Source organism: Carettochelys insculpta, chromosome 13, assembly GCF_033958435.1.
Source record: "Carettochelys insculpta isolate YL-2023 chromosome 13, ASM3395843v1, whole genome shotgun sequence".
Lineage (NCBI taxonomy): Eukaryota > Metazoa > Chordata > Testudines > Carettochelyidae > Carettochelys > Carettochelys insculpta.
The window spans coordinates 18,658,475-18,681,498 of NC_134149.1; the positions used below are offsets into that span (position 1 = coordinate 18,658,475).

Sequence of the window (23,024 nt, forward strand, 5' to 3'; positions counted from 1 at the left end):
GCAGAGGGGATTCCGGGGGCGAGGAGCCTCCAGCCCCAGCCCTGTGCCTGTGGCCCCATGCCACAGCTCCAGCCCAGCCCTGGGGTGGGGGCTTGAGCTGCAGGGGCTGCCATGGTAGGGCTCCAGCCTCAGCTCTGTGCCACAGAGGGAGGGTCCATGGTGGCTCTGGCTCCAGCCCCATGGGCCATGGGGGCCATTGCAGTGTGACTTCCAGCCCCAGACTTACCCTTTGGCCCCCTCCTGTGCTGAATGGGGGGCAGAAGGGGCAGGGCTGAGCTCCTGCTGCATGCCAGTAAACAACTGGGTGGAGGGATGGATGGATGCACAGCTCTCCAAGGCCGTGTCTACACGTGCCCCAAACTTGCAAATGGCCATTTCGAAGTTTACTAATGAAGCGCTGAAATGCATATTCAGCGCTTCATTAGCATGCGGGCGGCAGCGGCGCTTCGAAATTGATGCGCCTTGCAGCCGCGCAGCGCGTCCAGACGGGGCTCCTTTTCGAAAGGACGCTACCTTCTTCGAAGTCCCCTTATTCCCATGAGCTCAATTTCGAAGCGCCGCTGCCGCCCACATGCTAATGAAGCGCTGAATATGCATTTCAGCGCTTCATTAGTAAACTTTGAAATGGCCATGCAAATGGCCATTTCAAAGTTTGGGGCACGTGTAGACGTAGCCATATGGAGATATACATCTCATAGAATGAGAAGAGACCTTGGAAGGTCATTGAGTCCAGTCCCCTGCCTTCTTGGCAGGATGACGCACCATCCCTGACAGATTTTTTTTAATCTATTTGCCCCAGATCTCTAAATAGCCTCCTTGAGGTGTGAGCTCACGACGCTGGTTTTAACAAGCCAATGCTGAAACTACTGAGATTATCCCTCCCTGGCTCTCTGTAATAGTACAGACAATATGACCTCTAGCAGGTACATTGTATAACTAGACAAGCTGTGAATAAAGCAGAAAACATGGTATCTATAGGATATAGTAGCCCCTATGGTTTTGTATCTAGAGCGATAGTGTGTTCTACCCTGTGACAGGCATTACAATATACAGTAGTGCTGTTCTGTTAATAAGATAAGGCGGAACAACGATCCAAACGGTGCCAACACACGCACTTTTAAAGATCAGGTTGTCAAAAAGGGCTTCGCGGGAGTCCCAGGGACAGGGCTAACGCAAATACCCCGTTGCATTTGCGGGGAGGGGGCGCTGCTGGCTGCCTCCTCCGCCGGATCGCTCTTTGCCACCGCCCCTTCATCCGCCGCTCCCGCCACGCTCTCCAGGATGGTCGCGGCAGCCTCGGCGGGATCGCCACGTAGTGACTAGGAGCCGGGCAGCCAGGCCCCCCTGCACGGCTGGAGCCAGCGGCCACGACGTCCGGCTGGCCCAAGAGGTGGAAGGCGCGGGTGGGCTCCTCCGTTCTGGCCAGTGACCTACCTCATCGAGCTGAGGGCGCATGCGCCTAGGTTGAGCCCACCCTCCCCCTGGAACCCGCGGCCCCGTTCTATGGTGCTTTCCGGAAGGACTTATGTGCCGTACCGCAGCGTGGCCGGAAGGGGGACGTTGGTTGGGAACACACATCCGCTTTCTTTTGAGCGCCGAGGTCCCTGCGTCCCTGAGGGTTGTCTTGTCCTTTGCGCCGGGTCTGGGTAGGGTTTCCCTTGCGCCGCCTGCATGGCCGCCTCCGTGGTGAGTCCGCGGGCGCCCTGAATCGCGGGGGTGGGTGGCTTCAGGTGCGGGAGGGATGGGTTGGGACAGAGGCATCTCGTCCTTCGTGGGGGGCCCGCGGCTTGGGTGGGGGAGGGGTTTCTTTCCTCTCACTCCCAGGGCAGTCTTTGCACGATCCTGCCCCCCTGGGCCTCCCGGAACTCGGTGCTGGTGGTCTCATGGACCTGCCGAGTGCTGGTGGGGACAGCCCAGCCGCAAGCAGCTGGCATCAGTACTGCGGGCAGGGAGGAGAGGACGAGAGTTGTCTGCAACCTTCTGCAGGGTATAGAGGCAGGGAGGGGAAAAGGGACAGATTGAGGGACACGGGAGGATCATAAGGCAAAATGTCCAGGAGAACTTAATTGGAATGCAAAGAGAACTAATTTGCCATCTCTTGTACGAGGTCTGTTGAACTGTAGCTCAAGCTACCCCGGAGTCCCTGAAATTCACATGATTTAAAAGCCCTGTCGTGTGTACTCTGTAGGACAGTTCTGCCTTAGTTCTTGTGAGACAGGATGGTAGGGAAACAGGACTCTTCCATTTTGTTACGGCATATGCTAATTTATTTAATGGAGAAACTGCTCATGGAATTTCATCAAACTGACTGGTTTACATTGCTCTATGTAAATATAAGGGTTTTGTTGTTTCTAGGATTTTAAAACATATGTGGATCAGACTTGTAGAGCTGCTGAAGAGTTTGTCAACATTTATTATGAAACAATGGATAAGAGAAGAAGGGTAGGTAGATCACTAACATGACTCAGTTCTTGTCCCCTGGTCATGTGTGCATGTGTAATTCCATTGTCAGACTGAGCATCCTATATAATTTAAGTTTTTTGGGTGTTATCTACAGTTTGTACTTCCTTAGTCCAGCACCATTGGGACCTGAGTGGTCCTAAAGGAGAAAATTTGCCAGATGAGGGTAGCTCAGGCCTCTGGGCTTGCCTAGGGGGCTGCTGTCCTGCTGGTTGGGTTCCCCTCCTGGATGTCTCCTGCTCCCTGACCCCAGGCTGCCTGGGGGGCTCCATTCTTATCAGGACTTCCTGTCACTGGGACTCTCTGTCCCAGCTCCCTACAACGGGGTTGTTCGTGGGGCTCCCACTGCTCCCTGGTTGGGGTGTTGGCTCCCTGTCACTCCAGGGTTGCCTGCTAAGCTCCCCACAGCAGGGTTGTCAGCAGTGCTGCTGCGGGGATCTCTGCCACTGAGGGGCCTCCATTCTGGCTCACCAGCCAGACTGGTTCCAGGCATCTGTGACTCTCTGGTCCAGCAACATCCCTGGCCCTTCTGGATTATGGGTGTTGCCAGATGAGAGAATTTCAGCCTGTACCACCCATCTTATCATTGCTGGGAGATTTCAGACCTCTGTCTTCTGATCTGTTCTTTAAAATAGCCTTCAAGATGCTATCTTAATTAGGGGTTCTAATTTTTTTCATCCTATAAGGTTTTTCTACAGAGTGTCTCATGGATCCCTTCACAAAACAATGATTCTCTTTGTTTCTGTATCTCTTTCTTTGACAGCTAGAGTGCATAGTAAATTTGAATATGAGCAGTTTAAATTAGTTGATTAGTTTCTTTTTCAGAGCGTGATCTCATGAATTAGTAAGTTTCCTTTTTTCTAACTGCCTAAGCTAGAAGTGTCCCTTCATTGTAATTGAGTTTGGGTGCTTTTAGAAATGATTGAGAGAGTACCAGCATCATATGATCAGGAAGTGCTTCATGGGCAGCAGTTGAAGAATTGCTGATCTGAATGCTTTTAATGAACTTGCTGAATGTTATGTTATTTATGGCCTCTAGGGTTATGTATACACTAGCCCCTTTTCAAAAGGGGCATGGTAATGACCAAGGTTGGAAGATGCTAATAAGGCACTGTCCTGAATATGCAGTGCCTCACTAGCATAATGGCAGCCATGGGCATTCAAAAGTGCCACTTTCAAATCATGCACCACCTGTGTAGATGGGGGGCTTTCAAAAGGACCCCCCCAATCTTCGAAAGCCCCTTATTCCTAAAACCAAACAGGTACACCGGTACTTTCGAATTGCTGCAGCTGCCACTATGCTAATGAGTTGCTGCATATTCATGGAAGTACATCATTAGCATCTTCCAACCTTGCTCATTACCATGCCCCTTTTGAAAAGAAGGGGCTAGTGTAGATGTAGCCTAGATGAATAGGTTATAGAGATGCAAGGGTCAGCACAGACCCTTCTTTAAGGCTTGTATTATAGAGGTCAGACACTGGCCTTCTCCCTCAAACATACTACACTGTGTTCTTTGGTAACTTTCTGGTGGCCCTTTTTATGTGCATGTTAATTTTACTCAGGTTAATTTCCCCAATGTTATTTGTCTGAATAAGAAATACTTTGGAACAGAAAACTTACAATAGTGAGGTGACAATGTACATTTCTTTGTCTGCTCTGGAAAGTGGTTCGGTTCCTTCGCTTGCTCCTAAAGGAAACAACTGAAGAATCTGACTGATGTCTATGTTGAGTAGTAAGGCATTATTGTTACTTAAGAAAACTAAGTTACAAAGCAACATACAGGTTGTCAGTTGCTAATGGAAACTGATGATTGAGTAAGACACTTCAGTCAGTGCTATGTGAATTGGACCCTACCAATTTCCAGCTGTGAAATATGCCCTTTCCTTGAAATCTGATGTCTCCTTTCTCCTGCCAAATGAAGTGCTCCATCAAAGGGGGCTTCCTAGCTCCAACTAGGCAAGGGAATGATAGGACATGTCCATCACCTGCATAGCTATTTTGGAGGTGAGGAGATACCAGACAGATCTCCTACGGGTGCCTCCTCTGCTTCAGGATGTTCTCTGGAACTGGACAGCAGCCTGAGGTTCCTGCAGCTGAGTGTGAGGTTGTGGGTACAGAGCTTTGTGCAGACAGGGAGTGAATATTGTCTCCCCCACCCCTGAAGATGGCCAGGACTATCAGCCTGGAAGCCCCTATCTGAGGCGCTCCCAGCAGCATGTGGGAGATCAGACCCACTTCTACTTCCTGAACCACCTATGTTGCAAGAAGCTCTGTGGTTGCTGCTTTCAGAGTCCAGCTCTGAAAGCACAGTAATGAGGGTGGCAATCCCATAACATGTTTACAACACTCCCCTCTCCCACCCATTTCCCTTTGGGTTACAACACCATGAATTTACAGGCTTAAACATCAGAAACCATGGCATTTACCAATTTTTAAATACTATGGCTGTGAAATTTCCATGAATTTGGTTGGGCCTTATGCATGAAGTAAGAATGTAATATGCACAATACTGCTTTAATTTTGAACATATGAATGTGTTTCCTATATTGGTAACAAGTAGCCTGTCTTTTAATAATGCCCTTGTTCCAAACATATATTCTCATAATCCCTTAGGTATTAACTAGACTCTATCTGGACAAAGCAACATTAATTTGGAATGGCAACGCAGTGTCTGGGGAAGAAGCACTGAAAGAATTTTTTGAAATGTTGCCATCTAGTGAGTTCCAGGTTAATATGTTAGACTGCCAGCCTGTTCATGGTAAGGTAATTTTATTATTCAGAATGTTTAATGTTCACTTTCTACGGTTACTTGAAACAATGATCAAATGCGGTTCTTAGAACAAGGTAAGTAAAAGTCTTGATGGCTGAAATATAGATTTATTTTTAAATAAAGGGGTATAATGGGAGGACGACTACTTAAAACTGTGCAGTAGAACTTCAGTAAACTTCCTTCTTAAGAACACTTGCTCAGATGTAGTCTTGATTCTTCTTTCTTTGTGCACAGTAGCAGTTACTTTTAATGTATTGAACTAACTTTAACCTATGTATGTTATTGTACTATAAAGAATGCAAGTTAAAATAGCATTAAAAAGCAACATTTGTTAATGAATAAGTAACCATAAATGTTTGTTAATAACAATACAACATAAAAATCAGTTTAACACATACTTTTCCAACTATTTGCTAAGAAACCTGTAACTGTGATTGGTTTGGAAGTTATTATTAAAGCACATACATAAACTGCTGAGATAATGGGAAAATGTACATATTTTTTCTTTTATATTCTGCCATTCTCTTTGTGAAGAACAAGCTACTCAAAGCCAGACCACAGTCCTTGTGGTTACATGTGGGACAGTAAAATTCGATGGCAACAAGCAACGTTACTTCACCCAGAATTTCCTACTGACAGCACAAGCTACACCTACCAGCACAGTGTGGAAGATTGCAAGTGACTGCTTCCGCTTTCAGGATTGGTCCAGTTAGTGGGGACTGAAAGGATGACTTTCCCTCTCCAAGGCATGACTAGCTCTCTGGACAGTCATTCTCTAAACCTGCAAGACATTTATCCCTTCTCCTATTGTGCCGTTTGTTCTGGAAATACTGTGGATTTGTTGTGTGCTGGTCCTGGTGGCCCTGGACTTAATGGCAAATCTGTTTGTGAAATGGAAGAAGTTTGCTCAAGTTGATTGGGCTCCTATGAAATATTTAAGACATATTTAAATATTTAAACAGAGGGCATATCTCTGCTTGAAGTTTGTGTTAGTGGTTCACTCATGTAATGTTGAAATCATTCCTGTAAATGCCTTACACACAATTATCCTGCTGCTTCAGGAACTTTTTCAATAATATTGAATAGTGAAATCTCCACTACTTGGACACGGAATCCATTCATACAGATGTGCAATCATTTCAGCTTAGAAACGCCATCTTTGAAGCTCTACACCTATGACAATAAGAAATGGAATTAGTTGCTCATGTGTGACATGTGTATGAAACTTAGAACAGCTTATTTTGAGCCTTGAGCTTGATCTGGCAGTCAGTAGAGGGTTTTTATTTTCAGTAAGTGTGACCACATCAAAATAACTTCTCATATTGAGAGAAATCCCACTTGGAGCATCACCAATTAATGTGGTTTGGGGAATGAGAAAATAAAGGGGTTGGCGTATAGTCATGCTTGCGGCTTCCCCTCAAAAATTTGAAAATAATGTTAGAGCATGTGTAAACTGTTAACATCATTTGTAAAGCCAGTGTTCAGTGTCCTTGATGTACAATGCCTCCAGTGCCTCCCTGGTTTCTCCTTTGTCTTAAACCTGTTAATATTTGGTTACAATCACTTATGCAGATCCAGATCCACACTAACAGCTCCGTTGCATGCAAAGGGAAAGGACAACCATGTTAAGATGATTTGAGAAGTTGCTTCCCTTTCTTTGGAAGTCTTGGAGTATAAGCTACATATCAATCAGGAATGTCCTAGTTTGTTTTCTGCGGCTAGCAATTTCATTATTACTGTGAAGCACAACATACTTATTTTATTGCGAGTTTTTTTCCTGTTTTGAATTGTTGGGCTTTTACCCCATCAGCCTCTGAACCATTATAATAGGAAAGTGGCATTGAAATTGTATGTATGGTATGCTAGTCAGCTTTTCAGTGCAGTTGTTCAGAATAGCTTAAGGATATTAACCTCCTGAAAAAGGAAGAAGAAAGAACTGTATCTTTCTCTGATCCAACATTAACGTGCAACTTTCATTTTTCCTTTTCCTGTTTTGTTTTTATTATGCGTGTCTCAGAATGTTTACCTTAAATAGCTATGCTCTTTGTTCTGTTTTTAGTTTTTTAATTGTTTTAAAGTTTAGAGAGTAGTCTGCTTTCTGAATTAACACTTTTGATCTCAGAATGGTAATACTTTGTGTTTGGACTGCTAATTGAAGTTTAGCCAATGAAAAGGATAGAAATCTAGTCACATTGTAAGTACTTGAAAATGCAAACTGTAACTAACCATGTATTTGACAGTAAATTGTAGATCAAATATTAATTTCATCCTGACAGAGGTTTTGACAATTCACAAGGCTATATACAACCTTTACCCTTGTAAGGCTGAAATACGTGACTAGGAAACAACTAATTCTATTCTTTAAATTAGAAAGCTTTGTATGCTTCATGTGTTTCAATAAATAATTATATAACTTGATATTAAGATGAAGTAGTTGGCTACATCAGTATTTAACTTAATGCATTTTTAACAATTATATAAACACTGTAATACATTGGCCAGCTCGTAAATGGAAATTTTTCTATAGCTAAAGCTGGAACAGTCCTTCCTCAAGAAACTGCTTCCTGTATATTCCTCTTTTTAAGAAATCAGGAATCTAAAAATGGCATAAGGACTACAAAACTGTTCAACTGTGTGGATACTGTAAATGTATTGCGATCTGTGTGCATTGTGGAGGACGACTGACCTTTTTAATAGTTTACTGTCCTCTTGCAATAACTTTGAGATGTTCTCATATCTTTTCATCAAACCAAAAACAGAGTTAACATTGTCATTACCTGCAAATTATAGAGCATTGTTGAACTCTGGTGATGTTGTATTATGGTTACAGCTCACTGTTTGTTATGTTAATAATGTGAATCTCATCTGTATCTTGTCTACATATATATGGTATCACTATAACTTTTATCTCTAAAACATTTATAGGTGAAATTCCTGCACTGAGTTCCTGAATTGTGAAGACATTTGAGAACACAATATTCTTATACCAAACACATATATACTCAAGTAAATATTTTAAAATTATTGTAATGAGATCTTAAATTAGCATGTACAGTTGTCTAAGAACTTCTGCCACATCGGCTATGTCTACACTAGGGGGAAACTTCAAAATGTCCATGCTAGTGGCCAAATTGGAGAATACTAATGAGACACTGAAATGAATAGTCAGCGCCTCATTAGCATGTTGCCAGCTAATGTCGAAAGTGCCACTTTTCGCTCGTGCGCGGCTTGTCTACACAGGTGTCCTTTTCGAAAGGACCCCTGTGTAGATGAACCGCATGCAAGCAAAATGCAGCACTTTCAACGTGCCATGTCTGGCAGCATGCTAACGAGGCGCTGAATATTAATTTCAGAGCCTCATTAGTATTCTCCAATTTGGCCACTCGCCTGGCCATTTTGAAGTTTTCCCCTAGTGTAGACATAGACATTCTCCGATTTGGCCATCAGCATGGCTGTTTCAAAGTTTTGGCCAAGTGTAGAGATGGCCAACAAGTGGAAGTTTTAGATGTAGAGGATGTATTTCAAGTCTGAATTTTATTCTTAGCTCTTTTATACATTCTGTTCAGATGGAGGCAGGCTTGGGTTAAGTATGGAGGGTGCTATTGATGTTCTGAGTTCTTACTATTTGAAACATAGTTTTAGTATGTGCACAAACTAACTTAATCGTATAAGCTTTGCCTTCCATTATGCTTCATATTAATTTCACTGTGGGAAGTGGATCTTGTCTGTAGCTTGCATGAATTTTTGTAGACTGGGCAGAAGTAATGGTCTTTTGCAGTATTCTGCTTTTCATCCTGTCACTACTCCGTTAGTAGAGCCATAGTAAGGTTTTGGCTTTGGAAGTTGTTGATGGTTTTGTCCCCAGAGCTGGAGGTGATCTGTCTCCAAAATGTTCTTAAAGAAAACCAGCACACTCAGGCTACTATAACTGCTGGCTAACCATGATTCTTACTTTTCTTAATACTTGTATATAATTATAAAAACTAAACTGTATAGATGTCAAAACACTCTGATGCTTTCTCTTTTAAAATAGTAAATTCTGGGCATGTAGCAAAGCAATGATACAAAATTAAGCTGAAAAGCTAACCACTTGCAAATCCTAATAGCACCTTCTGACACTTGGGGACTGGATAGACCTATTCTGCCCATCTTGTATAACCTCCATTAGTCAATTCTGTGACATTTTAGTTATGTTTTGCTCTTTTTAGCATACCACAATAATATAAAATTCTCATTGCTGCCATGTCTTAGAAGGAAGTATTTTGGCTTCATAGACTTGTGTGATGTTTGTTACCTGATGAGGGAATTCTGTATTTACAAAGAAGTGTTGCTTTTTAACATGAGAAGAGCTTTTAATGAAGTTGAATATGTTTTATAATCTTTTTTACAAACGTTTAAGACCTCTTGTAAGGGTGTCACTTAAAAATTGTGAGCTGGCACTTTATTTTTATTACAAGTTTTCATAGTGTTTTTCTTACTTTATTAAAGTGCAGAACATATTTGGCTATTCAACTTTGCTCTTTTGTTTTGACTTCGAGTTATATGCTTTCTAACTATTGCCACTTTATGGTACTCAAGTATCTCAGATCAGAAGCCACCATTGTGTGTGCTCCTTGGTGGCTGTGATGTCTCTCCTGCAATAAGAAAAATGTATGTGGCATGGTAACTAGTTCCACACTTGTGTATCAACAGATAGTAATGCAGCATAACAGACGCAAATGACACTTGAGAGGGCAGAAGTAAAATATCTGGATAATGTGGTAGTTTCATTTGTTAGCAGTCACTGAAGTTTGTGTCACCCTCCAACAACTGCCAAGAAGGCATCAGCCTAACACATAATATATGCAAGATGCTTGGAATATAAATAATTCTTCCTTGACCCCAGCATAGACAATGGCTTTTTTTATAGAAAAATAAGAATGAACTTAATGCTCCAGGTAAATGCCTGTTTTTCCTTTTTAGCATGGAGTGTGTCTGAGCTGAGTAAAACGATTGTTAATGTTCAGGTTTCCCATTAGGTGCTGATTGCCTTCAATTGTCATCAACATCAGCAGCAGTTAAGGTTTCTGACTTCACTGGAGGGTTGTTTTCTGAATGAGGCTCTGCTGTACCTAAGTTAAGGGACTGTCTTTTGCCCATTGGATGGGTAATCAGACCTGCTACATTTAGCACAATAAAGTGGATAGCCCCCACTCAGTTGCTGGGCTTCTACCTGTATTATCTTTTTACCCCGAGAGTGAATTAATTCAATAGATTTTTTTTTAAAGTCATGTGGTTTTGATTTTAATTTAAAGATTAAAGAATACCACGTTCCTAGCCCCCAGCAAATGCCCCTTGTAAATTCTGTCACCAAACTCCCCATTAGCTGCTCCTGTTCACTCCCTTCACTGGTTGCTTAGGAGCAGGCTTTTTATAAACCTGGCCTTCCTGAGTAACCCTTTCCTCTGGTTAAGGTTTGATGGGCCTTAAATGGATTAAGTATCGAAGCCTTGTTAGGAAGCTCTCAACCTTGCCTAGCAGGCTACTAGCCTCACCATATGGCTTTCCAGACAAACAAGCTCAGCACACAGGATCTTTCAGGCAACCTGCAAGTACCTCCCAAATATAAACAGACAAACACAAAACAGTCGACCACTTACCAGAAGGGTCACATAATTGCTCCTTTATCTCGAGAACTCCTTCGCCAAGCTCCGCTGCTTTAGCTGCTCTTGTTCGTAATGCTTTAGAGCAGGATTTTTATAGCCCTGGCCCACCTTTAAACAAACAAACCCCGATACCTGTTTCCATCTTTAATCACGGTTGGGATCCATATTGAACTACTCAGTATTCATAACACAAACTAGCTTTAAAGCTTTGAGAATTAATGCTACTTGTTCTGTGTTTCACGGTGGCTGCATGTCCTGGCCATTTAACCAGGTAGTTGACCAGCTAGGTAATGTATTGGCATGGGAAATAAAAACTGAGTTTTCTTAGAGATTATCACTGATTGCTGCATGTGAAATATAACTTATTTTCAGCTGTGTAGCTTTTCTCCAGTAATCAAGTTTTCAAAGCATCGCAACATGGAGACCCTAATGCAGCCAAGGATAAACAATCATGTCACTATAGGTAGAAATTAGTTGAGATTGGCTGTCTTTCTAAAAGATATGCTTTGTCTAGTTTTGTCCTGAGGTTGTTGGATGATGTTACAGAGGAGATCACACTAGATGATAAATATTGATCTCTTCTGGCCTTCAAACTCTTGAATAATTGTTTGAAACACATTTTCATCCAGTTGAAAATAATTCAATGAAAACTTTTTGATGGTTGGTTGGGCTGGCTATAAATATCCCCCCTCCATTGTTGGCAGTGCAGTTATGTAAGTGTGAGAACCAGAAATGTGGCATGAAGATTTGTAGACAGAGGTACAAAACTAAGTGATCTTAAAGCTACCTCAGGGGGCACCTGAGAATCCCCAAACCCACTCCATAATATGAATACTTAAAAAAAAATTATGTGAAAAGTAGTATCGGAGAATCCTGTAGCAACTAAGTCTGAACACAATTACCAGGAAAGAACTGTTTGGTTTGAGATACTAAAAGATGAAGATATAACTCTTATTTCACACATCACTAATACCTACAGTAAGCAACTGTCTTGCAGAAAACTATATAAAAATTTCAAGGTTTGTTGCAAACATTTTGTTTCAGAATTTTAACATTTTAATTACTGAAATAGGCAGACATCACATAGAAAAAACAGTACTAAAATTGCTTTGTAATTAGGGCACAACTTCCTACGCTTTATTAAGTACAAAAGGTGAAATCCAAGCTCTACAAAGGTCAGTGACAAAGCTCTCATAATATACTGAACATAAATTACAATTGTCTTCATTAATTTTATCAGTTAAATAATTATTTTAACTGTCTTATAGAGAAAACAATAAAAAAAATGGGGTTAATGTGGTTGGAAACACCCAGTGTAAATTTTTCCAGATCTAGGTTTTTAGGAAGATTGTTCTGTATTTGAATGTGTACCTTTTTATTTCCACACTTTAAGATTTAGGTTTTAGGTTTAATTAAAATATACTTGGAATTATATTTTTGTAACTATCTTTATACTTTTTTAACAAAGAAATATTATCAGCATAAATTGGGCTGTTTGCTGAATACTAAGGTTGGCATGGACTTTTGGACCCATTTGGACTTTAGTGCATACAACTTCTGCTCAAAGGTCCTAGTTTCCTGCTGTCTGCTTCATAATCCTCTCCTCAGGTTGGACTGCATTTTATGTACTTTCTGTTTCTCACTTCCAGTCCATGTATTGTTTTTAAGCTTTATAGGGAAATATTTGGATCACAAAATCTCCAGGCTTTGCTAGGAACTGTGAACTTCATGTTGTAGGCTTTATTTGAGCTGTTAGTCATTGCACAAGGAGGATGTGAAAGCATAGGCTCCTGTGATCACATTACAAGGTTATGATATATTTTGTACAATATATGCCTTGTGAGATATCATTTGACAAATCATCATCTGTTGAACAGTATCCTGTTGAAAAGTGTAGCAATGCTATGTGTAAAGTTATAGGACTCTATTATAGAATTGTTATTCTGGGGAATATCCTCAAATCATTTCTCCAGTTACAACAAGGCTATCAATTAAAGCGAACATTTTTTGGGTGGGGAGTGGAAGTGAGAAATACATCTTCTATTACAGTAGACCCAAAGCTCAACTGCATGAGCCAGGCTGTTGACAAGTGACAGCTGAAAATTGAAGATCTTTCTAGCACAAAGGGCTGAGTTATAAAAGTGGGGTAAAAATGTTTTACTCTGTTCCTACCTTTTATCGCTGATGACATTGTCAGCATCTGAACAATAGAGGAGGACATAGTGAATTGCTTGCAGGAACCCTGTCTGGAAAGAAATCTAGCCTGTTACACCTTATAGGTGAGAGACACCCATTTACTCAGAATTTATTTGATGTCAGTTGTGTTTGATCTTTTTTCTTTTCTAAAACGCAACCCTGATTTTTAGGTTTTGTCTCTTGAAGTCACTTACATACTATTTCACTGTAGTTAATAATCTTGTTTTATCCAAACCAGCGTGTTTGGATTCCACCACTTGAGATATCCACATAATTTTCCTCTGATGGAATGACAAACTTTTTATGAGCTTGTATTGTCCACTAGTGTGGTGGGCAATACAGGATGAACATTTCTAGGGGAGAAGGCTGGGACTGAGAATTTGCTGGTGTTATAGGAGTGGCTGGAACAGCATTCATGTAACACATCTGGGAGTGATTTTGCATGCCATAGGCTGTGTGTGAACAGGCCAGGAGTGGATGTTCTTTGAGCAAAATTGTGTAAAAGGCACTTGAGGTTGGAGACTTGAGGAGACAGAGTTGCTCAACAATCCAGATTGCACCCTAGGGATATCTTGCAGGGAGAAGCCTCATTCTGCTAATTCTTTAAGTATTCTATGCAGTCTTTGGGCACTAAAGTCTTTTCATCATAGTATTACAGGGCTAGATGTCATACACAATTTCATACAATTTTAATGTAATTCAGGGTATTACAACTGTCTTTAAAAACAGCTGTTTATCAATTTTAAATACAATTTTAGTTCAGATAACACTGAATGACTAGCCAATCTAAAGAAAAATACCTTAATAGCCTAAGCAAAACAGAAATATCTATAGAGATGTACTAACCAAAATAAGTACTGTAGAAAATCAATACAAATCAGTACAAACAGTTAAAAGGCAACCCTGTTAAAAGATATGTTGCATTATATAAACTGTTTCTTCTCTAAGTACATACTTGTTTAGATATATAGTGCTGACAAAGGTTAATTTCCTCATAGTAGTTCATTATGTACATGTGGCTTTTTTTTTTAAACCGGAGTTGAGCTGAATTTCAGATATTCTGTTTTGGGCCCAACTGAGTTTGGGATTGAGTTACACTGTTTTTTTCTTGCTCACTTAGCAGCATAAATTGTGCATGTTGAACCTCTCTAATCTGGAACTCCCTCATCCAGCAAACTCTGTACCCCCACATGATTTTAGCTAGCCAGACAACCACTTATTGTGAGTATGGCCAAGTTTCCTGTGGTCCCATAAAGTTTCTTTATAGCCACCAGTCTTGGCTCTGTGTTCTGTAATAACAAGAAGTCCTGTGGCACCTTATAGACTAACATATTTTGCAGCATAAGCTTTTGTGGGCAAAGACCCATGTCATCATTAGTGTTCTGTGATGTTATTTAGCTGTAATTTACCACTAAATGTCTAAGAGCCCAGTAAGCAGTGGAATTGTTGATAACACTGCTAGACAATACTGACCTCCCCTGATACAGCAAATTCTCTGGTTTGGTGCTGGACTAGATAGGATCAACCTGTGCTAATATATCTACTAATGTAGGGTAGTAGGCATCCTTCAGTCTGTATAGACTATGGATCGTGCCCTTTAAAGTTTCAATTGAATCTACTAATGACGTCTTAAATATATCACACCCCTGTGTAGTTAAGATTTGGATTGATTTCAGGTCAAAAGAGAATTTTCAGGAGAAGGCAGATTTTTTTTTTAGAAGGTAGGAGAAAATTTCTGCTCCCTGCCTTAGGTGGACCTGCACTGTGCTCATTACCTGGTGGAAGTGGCTTCTTTAACCTGACAATGGTAAAGGTAAAATTACTCCCTTATTTGGAATGAGGTTATACAAAATGGATCCCAGAGAAACTGGAAAATCAGCTTCCCTGGGCCACCTAACTCCCATTCAGATGTCTGAATTTATTTCCTTTTATTTGCCTTGGGCCGGATGGGCCGCAGGTGGAATTGCTGCTGGGTTGCGCGCCTAACCTCGGCCCCTCCGCCGCCTTGCTCCTGGAAAACAGACGTGATGAAAGCAAGTTTTACATTACGTCCCTCTTCGCGTCTTCTCAGTTGCAGCCTCCGTCCGTGCCGGAACAGGGGTCTGGGCCTAGACAGTCAGGCAGGCTCTGCCCCAGGGCCCAAGCTGCAACCACGGCCAGCGGTGGGGGGCGGCACTCTGATTCTGAGCCGCCCTGCCAGGCTCTGGGCACGTGCTCACAACTGCAGTAACCTCGGCCCCCGCGCGGCTGTCGGGTGAACGGTTCCAGCCTTGGCCACGAGGCGCGTGATGCCTCCGCGCGAGCGGTCTGCGGCCGCGTCCTGGCGGGAAAGGTCCGCGGTGGGGGGTATCGCTGACCAGGGAAAACAGCGGCCGCTCGCTGTTAGGAGGGACGGGCGGGGCTCACCCCCTCAGGTGGCGCCGGGGCGGCTGGAGCACGCCAGGCCGTAGTTCGGCGGTGGGGAGCGCGGCTCTTACAGCAGCTGCTCGGCGCCCTCCGCGCCGGACCCGTCGTGAGACGCGACGCCTTCGAGGCCGGCGCGAGGGCTCCAGTCGCGCTCGATGTAGAGGTGGTAGGGGTCGTGCTTGGACTCCAGCTTGCGGGAGCGCGTGTAGGCCAGGATCACCCCGCCCGCCAGGCATCCGTAGAAGATCATGATGAGCAGGATGTAGAGGTAGGCGTCGTCCTCCGGCGCGGCCCCGCGGCTGGCGTTGGTCCCGCCCGGCAGCTGCCGCAGCAGGCGGCTGAGCAGGGGCCGCAGGCGCAGCAGCTCGCTGCAGTTCATGGCCAGGGTCCCGCTGTCCCGGAGCTCGGCGAGGCGTTCACCCAGCTTCCCCACCCACCCGCGCTGTCCTGCTCCATAAGTGGAGATGTTCGCGAGCGGGCGGGACCGCTGCCTGAAACCATGTTTATTATCTCCAGGAAACAGAACTACGCCGTTAAGCTGCCGTAGCAGGCGGAGATAATAAAAGGACTTAGAGGGTCCCCTAGCCTGACCTGATGTGACCCACGCCTTCCTGTGAGGCTGAAGCATGCACATTATAGAGACACATCCCATCTTGTGTGGCACCTTATAGACTAACGGATAATTTGGAGCATAAGCTTTTGTGGGCAAAGACCCACTTCATCAGATGCATAAGTGGGGCATTCCTGCATCTGGTGAAGTGGGTCTTTGCCCACGAAAGCTTATGCTCCAAATTATGTTGGTCTATAAGGTGCTACAGGACTTCTTGTTCTCGAAGATACAGACTAACACAGCTACCTCTCTGATACATCCCATCTTGGTTTAGAGTGGTGTTGGCCACAGGAGTATAGCTAGCTGGCTTGAACAATAAATGTATTTTCAGAATGATGTGGGTAGTGCACTATAGTGGCTCCTACTTCACCCTGGATTAAAGACTCAGAGATGGGGAATTTGCTACATTAGCACCTGGCACAAGTCAGGGAGAAATTAGCCCCAGTGTTAAGTTGCTACATTTTATTGCCAGTTTGCCCTTTGCTGACTTGGATCTTTAGCCACTAGTTTTTGTGGGCTAGTTTAAGGAGCCCTTTACCTTAATCTGGCAGTCAAGGGGACAAAAGGATGCATATTTCAAGGTTAAATGGGAAATTGCAGCTGAAATTATGACAGCATCTAGCTGCCTAAAGATTTGTATTTAGTGTGATGACATGTTTTGGAGAGAACAAGAAAGTTGTCATGGTATTCCATTTAAGAAGATGTAGCTAGGGATATAGATAGAAACCTCTTTTTACCTGCAATTAGCTGTAAAAAATTATGTTTGGTTTGCATCTTTATCCCTGGTGGGATTATTTCCACCATTGAACTTCCAACAAAAGGACACTTGGCTGTTTTTGGTGTATAAGGGCAAAGGGGCTGCCACGGCCGGGCAATGAGCAGTCATGTCTAGGATGCTATTAGTCACTGACAGGAATGTATATTCAGCACTTTGTGGGACCAGAATCAGCAGTAGCAACATTTCGCTATGATTCTTAAATTTAGTTATATTTTTTATATCCAGTCTATGTGTGGTTGAAGGTGGTCATGGCTTGCATCCTTCAGAGGAACCATTCTCATATGAAGAAGTGGATTAAGATGCACCTGAGTAGCCCATCTACATTTGGGAAGGGATCTGCTCTGTTGCAGCTAGAGTCATCCCTTGAATATGGTGAATTAGGGCAACTGCTCTGGGCCCCGTGCTTTTGGAGGTGAGGGCTGATGTGTTTGGCTGGCTTTTCTACCATGTGTGCACCCTGTTACCTGTTGTGCAATCTACGCACTGCTTTAACACTTTCTGTAGTAATGGTTCTGTGGTTTCTTCTTTGGAAACCCTTCCTTCCTAGTGGCACAATTAAGGTCTATCTAGCCAAGCTTCACTTAAACACTCATTCTTGCCCCACACAAAAGAAGAACCATCCAGTGAGGGAGCTCAGCCATTTGGGTTAGTGCCACTTGGGGGAATAGTCCTGCACAGGGTGTGGCAGCTGAACCGTGTTGTGTGACCATTCCTCTTAGGCCGTGTCTACATGTGCCCCAAACTTTGAAATGGCCACGCAAATGGCCATTTCGAAGTTTACTAATGAAGTGCTGAAATGCATATTCAGTGCTTCATTAGCATGCGGGCAGCTGCGGCGCTTCGAAATTGACGCGTCTTGCCGCTGCGTGGTGCGTCCAGACGGGGCTCCTTTTCGAAAGGATCCCGCCTACTTCGAAGTCCCCTTATTCCAATGAGCTGATGGGAATAAGGGGACTTCGAAGTAGGCGGGGTCCTTTCGAAAAGGAGCCCCGTCTGGACGCGCCGCGCACAGCGAGGCGCGTCAATTTCGAAGCGCCGCTGCCGCCTGCATGCTAATGAAAGAGAAGTTACTCACCGTAGTAACGGTGGTTCTTCGAGATGTGTCCCTGTGGGTGCTCCACATTAGGTGTCGGGCTCGCCTCGGCGCCGCAGGTCGGATCTTCCAAGCAGTTTCTGCCGGACTGTGCATGTGCTGGTGCGCACCGCTCCCTTGCGCGCTCCTGGCCACGTGCGCGATCCGGTCCCCACCAGTTCCTTGACCAACCGCCTCGGATGCTCCTGCAAAACACTAAACAGAGATCCGAAGCGGGGAGGATGGGCGAGTGGTGGAGGACCCACAGGGACACATCTCGAAGAACCACTGTTACTACGGTGAGTAACTTTTCTTTCTTCTTCAAGTGTCCCCGTGGGTGCTCTACATTAGGTGACTACCCAGCAGTAACCCAAAATAGGAGGTGGGTAATCGGATCATGTGCAGCTTGTCCCCGAGAGGACCTCTGTCGAGAGCTGGGTATCCTCTTGGAATACCCTGTGAAGGGCGTAGTGCTTGGCGAAGGTGTCATAGGATGACCAGGTCGCTGCTCTGCAAATGTCTTTTAGCGCAACGCCCTTGAAAAAGGCTGTTGATGCCGCCACCGCCCTAGTGGAGTGAGCCCTGGGCGTGGCCAGTAAGGGAGTCTTCTTGAGTTCGTAGCACATTTTTATGCAGGATACGATGTGCTTCGAGATTCTCTGCGAAGAGAGACCTTCTCCTTTCGATTTGGGAGCGAGAGAGACTAGGAGTCTATCCATTTTCCGGAAGGACTTGGTCCTGTCTATATAGAAGGCTAGCGCCCTCCTCACATCCAGGAGGTGTAGGCGTGCCTCTTTGTTAGAGTTACAAGGCTTTGGATAAAACGAGGGTAAAACAATAGGTTCATTAATATGAAACTCAGAAGAAACTTTAGGAACAAAGGCTGGATGCAGCCGTATGGTTACCGCCTCCTTGGAAAATACTGTGCAGGGTGGCGTTGCCATAACTGCTGCAAGCTCGCTCACCCTGCGAGCTGACGTGATTGCGAGAAGGAAGGTCGTCTTTATCGTAAGGAGGCGGAGGGAAACCGTGGCTAAAGGCTCGAATGGTGGTCCTGTTAGCGCATTAAGCACCATGTCCAAGTTCCACGAAAGTGGAAGCGGTTTCCGAGGGGGGTATACGTTTACCAACCCTTTGAGGAGCCTGGTAACCATGGGATGGGCGAACACCGTGTGCCCTTCCTCTTCGTGTCTGAACGCCGAAGTGGCGGCAAGGTGGACCTTTAACGAGGATAGTGAGAGTTCTCCTCTCTTGAGGTCCAGTAATTACTCTAATATTACAGGTATAGGCACCGAAAGGGGGGCTAACTGTTTGGTAGAACACCATGCCGTGAAGCGAGTCCATTTCTGCAAGTAGGTCTTCCTGGTGGAAGTCCTCCTGCTACTTTCTAGGACTTGTTGCACTTCCTCCGTACATGTGCTCTCTAGGGAGCTGAGCCATGGATTAACCACGCTTGTAGTCGCAGGCCTTGGGGGTGCGGATGCACTATGGACCCCTGGGCTTGCATGAGCAGATCCGGCACCACTGGGAGGGGCATCGGTGGACGGTCCGACATGCGCAGGAGTAGGGGGAACCATTGCTGTCGATCCCACGTTGGGACTATGAGGATCATTCGGGCTCCTTCCCTCCTGGCTTTCTGCAAGACTTTGTGGATCAGCACTGTGGGAGGAAAAGCGTAAAGCAGGGGGCCCCTCCAGGAGATTGCGAATGCGTCCCCCAGGGACCCCCATCCCAGTCCTGCCCTGGAGCAGAATCGTGGGCACTTCTTGTTGTGTTGAGTGGCAAACAGGTCTATCTGGGGAAAGCCCCATGCGTGAAAAATCGGTCGTAGCAGATCGGGACGGATCTGCCACTCGTGCATGAGTGCGAAACGCCTGCTCAGCTGGTCTGCCTTCACATTGTGAGCGCCTGGTAAGTACAAGGCTTTCAAGGTTATATTGTTGGCGATGCACCAGTTCCACAACCGGACTGCTTCTGCACATAAGGCACGGGACCAAGCTCCTCCTTGCCGATTTATATAAAACATGGTGGAGGTATTGTCTGTACTGATCCCGACGACTTTGCCTTGTATATGGTCTCGAAAGTGTCTGCAGGCGTTGAAGACCGCTCTGAGCTCCAATATATTTATGTGCAGTGACTGTTCCATGGAGGACCACAGTCCTTGTGTCACCTCTTCGCCCATGTGTGCTCCCCACCCTATGTGGGAGGCATCTGTAGTAAGAAAAACCGATACTTGTGGTTGGTGGAAGGGTACCCCTGTTAGCATGTTCTTGGGGTTTACCCACCATTGCAGGTATTTGTGCACCTCTGTCGTGGGCAATACCACCCTGTGAACAGTGTGTGCTGCCGGTTTGTATACGCTCGCCAGCCAGTGCTGCATGCTGCGCATGTGTAACCTGGCGTTCTGTACTACGAACGTCGCTGCTGCCATGTGGCCCAGCAGCTGTAAGCACGTCAGGACCGGCACCGTAGGGCTGAAGGTGATGACCTGCACGAGGGAGCCGATGGCCCGAAAGCGTGTCTCTGGTAGATACACTCTCGCTGTAATAGAATTTATGCATGCCCCTATGAACTCTATGTCCTGTGTGGGGTCTATCTTTGATTTTGTCAGATTGATAACCAGACCGAGCGAAGAGAACGTGCCTGCTGTGACGCGTATCATGCGTAGTACCTCCTCCTTCGAGGCCCCTTTGAGTAGGCAGTCGTCCAGATACGGGAATATAAATACCCCCTGTCTGTGCAGGTAGGCTGACACCACTGCCAAGGTCTTGGTGAAGACTCTGGGGGCCGAGGAGAGGCCGAATGGTAGGACCTTGTATTGAAAATGTTCTTTGCCTACCATGAACTGGAGGAATCGTCGGTGAGCCGATTATGTGAAAATACTCGTCTTGTAAGTCGAGGGCTGCGAACCAATCTCCATCGTCCAGTGCCGTATGGATGGTGGCGATTGTGATCATCCGAAAGCGTTGCTCGCACAGATACCGGTTGAGGCCTCGAAGATCTAAGATGGGCCTCCAGCCTCCTTTCTTCTTCTCCATGAGGAAGTATCTGGAGTAGAACCCTTTCCCTTGCAGTTGCTCCGGCACTCTTTCCACTGCCCCTATGAGCATAAGATGGTCTACCTCCTCCTTGAGTCTCGCTTCGTGGGAGGCATCCTGCAGGTGGGGCCTGGGTGGAGGTCGTGGCGGTGGGAGCGACTGGAAGGAGATCGCGTACCCCGTGGCTATGATCTCCAGCACCCATTTGTCTGTGGTGATCCTTTGCCACTGGTCGTAGAATGGTCGGAGGCGATGGTGGAATAACAGCTTCGGATGACATTGTGCAATGGTAGTGATGGCGCAGCCCTGGATCTGTGTGTCAAACTTGTGGCCTTTGGCCCTGCCCCGAGGACGCACGGCTCTGTTGGGAACGTCGCCTGGGAGTTCTATATTGTTGATGCTGTTGATGTCGCCCGTGCTCGTAACCCCTGTGGTACTGGGGACGCTGTGGCTGATACTGGTACCGCCTTTGCTGAGGGTAGTACTTTTTCTTTTTGTTTGGAGGGGTGTAGATCCCCAAGGTCCTAAGAGTGGCTCTTGAGTCTTTACTGGAATGAAGGACCGAGTCAGTTGATTCAGCAAACAGCTTCTGCGTGTCGAAGGGGAGATCGACGATCTTCGCCTGCAGATCCCTCGGTATACCCGATGTTGGAGCCAGGACTCCCTTTGCATTACCACTGCCGTAGCTGTTGAGCGTGCTGCTGTGCCCACAACATCCAGGGCGATCTGAACTCCCATCCTCGAGGCCGCGTAGCCTTCTTCCACGATAGCCTTGAGCACCGGCTTCTTGTCCTCTGGAAGCGAGTCCATGAGGGAGGTTAACCTAGAGTAGTTGTCGAAATTGTGGTTCGCTAGATGCGCTGCGTAATTCGCCATTCTCAACAGTAGAGTGGAGGAGGAGTAGACCTTTCTGCCGAACAGCTCTAGCTTCTTGGCATCTTTGTCCATTCCCCCTGTTTTGAACTGAGACGTTTTTGATCTCTGTTGAGACGATTCTACCACCAGAGAATTTGGTTGCGGGTGGCTGAATAGGAACTCCATGCCCTTCGCCGGCACGAAGTATTTCTTGTCCGCTCTCTTATGGACAGGCGGAATAGTCGCAGGGGTCTGCCATATCGTGCTGGCGGACTCCAAGATTGCTTCGTCAAGCGGTATGGCTATTTTAGAGGAGGCCGGAGGTCTCAGATTTTTAAGGAGCTTATGGTGCTTCTCTCGCACCTCTGCTGTCTGGATGCCTTGCGTGAAGGCCACCCTTTTAAACAGCTCTTGGAACTGTTTGAGATCGTCCGGAGGATGGACATCCCCCGGGGCCGTAGCCTCATCTGGGGAGGACAGCGAGGAACCGCTAGGGTACGCCTCTCTGGACCCCTCCGGGTCCTGTTGACGGTGGTACATCCGCTCGCTAGAAACTTGCGAGGGAAAATCCCGGGGTTCCAGAACCAACTCCCCCTGAGATATCTGAGTCTCTGTCCCCATTCGCGATTGCCCTTGGGGATACGGGACCGTCTGTGGGGATCTGTCCCTGGTAGTATGTCTATGGTGTCTATGCCCCACATGATGGGGGCGACCATGGCAACATGGGCACTGTTCCTGGGATGGTGACCTGGACCACTCCCTTGGTGCATACCCCCTGCGTCTGGGGGAGCGAGATCTTCTGGAGACATGGGACGCTGGAGAGACCGATTTGTGATAGTACTCAAATGGCTCGAAGCCCAAGAAGGGCGAAGGTGGTCCAAGCCATGGGGAGGCTGGCTGTAGAAATGGAGATGGGGGCTCCGGATAGGCTAGGGCTGACCTCTGCCTTCTCGTTGGAGTCCGCAGCACGAGTGGAGGGCTCAGAGAAAGCAGCTCTGCAGCCCTGTCTGGAGAGGGACTGCGGTGCCGTGTTTTCTGTGCTGCCTTTCCCCTCCCCTGTGGGAGTGGCTCTGCCCCCTGACGCGTCGGGGATCTCGGCCCCGTAGTCTGCACCGCGCTCGGCACGCTCCTCAGCGGTGCCGCGTGGGCAGTCTCCCCCGGTGCCTGCAGGTTGCGTGCCTGCGCGCTCTGCG

At 45.9% G+C, this 23,024-nt stretch overlaps 1 protein-coding gene and 1 long non-coding RNA gene across 6 annotated transcripts in view; both read left to right on the top strand.

Moving 5' to 3' along the window:
* Positions 1 to 1,587: 1,587 nt before the first annotated feature.
* On the top strand, positions 1,588 to 8,368 carry NXT2 (nuclear transport factor 2 like export factor 2). Its single transcript, XM_075007692.1, has 4 exons — positions 1,588 to 1,686; positions 2,356 to 2,442; positions 5,075 to 5,219; positions 5,766 to 8,368. The coding sequence occupies exons 1-4, from the start codon at positions 1,672 to 1,674 to the stop codon at positions 5,942 to 5,944; spliced, it is 426 nt and encodes a 141-aa protein (XP_074863793.1). The 5' UTR covers positions 1,588 to 1,671; the 3' UTR covers positions 5,945 to 8,368.
* Positions 8,369 to 8,563: 195 nt separating this feature from the next.
* LOC142020312 (uncharacterized) overlaps positions 8,564 to 23,024 on the top strand; it is a 73,563-nt gene continuing 59,102 nt past the window's right edge. For 3 of the 5 annotated variants that reach the window (XR_012647349.1, XR_012647353.1, XR_012647351.1), the window contains exon 1: positions 15,635 to 15,746. This is a non-coding gene — a long non-coding RNA (uncharacterized LOC142020312). Of the gene's footprint in view, positions 15,405 to 15,633; positions 15,747 to 23,024 lie in introns of those variants that run through there. The other 2 variants (XR_012647350.1, XR_012647352.1) reach the window with 2 other exon arrangements.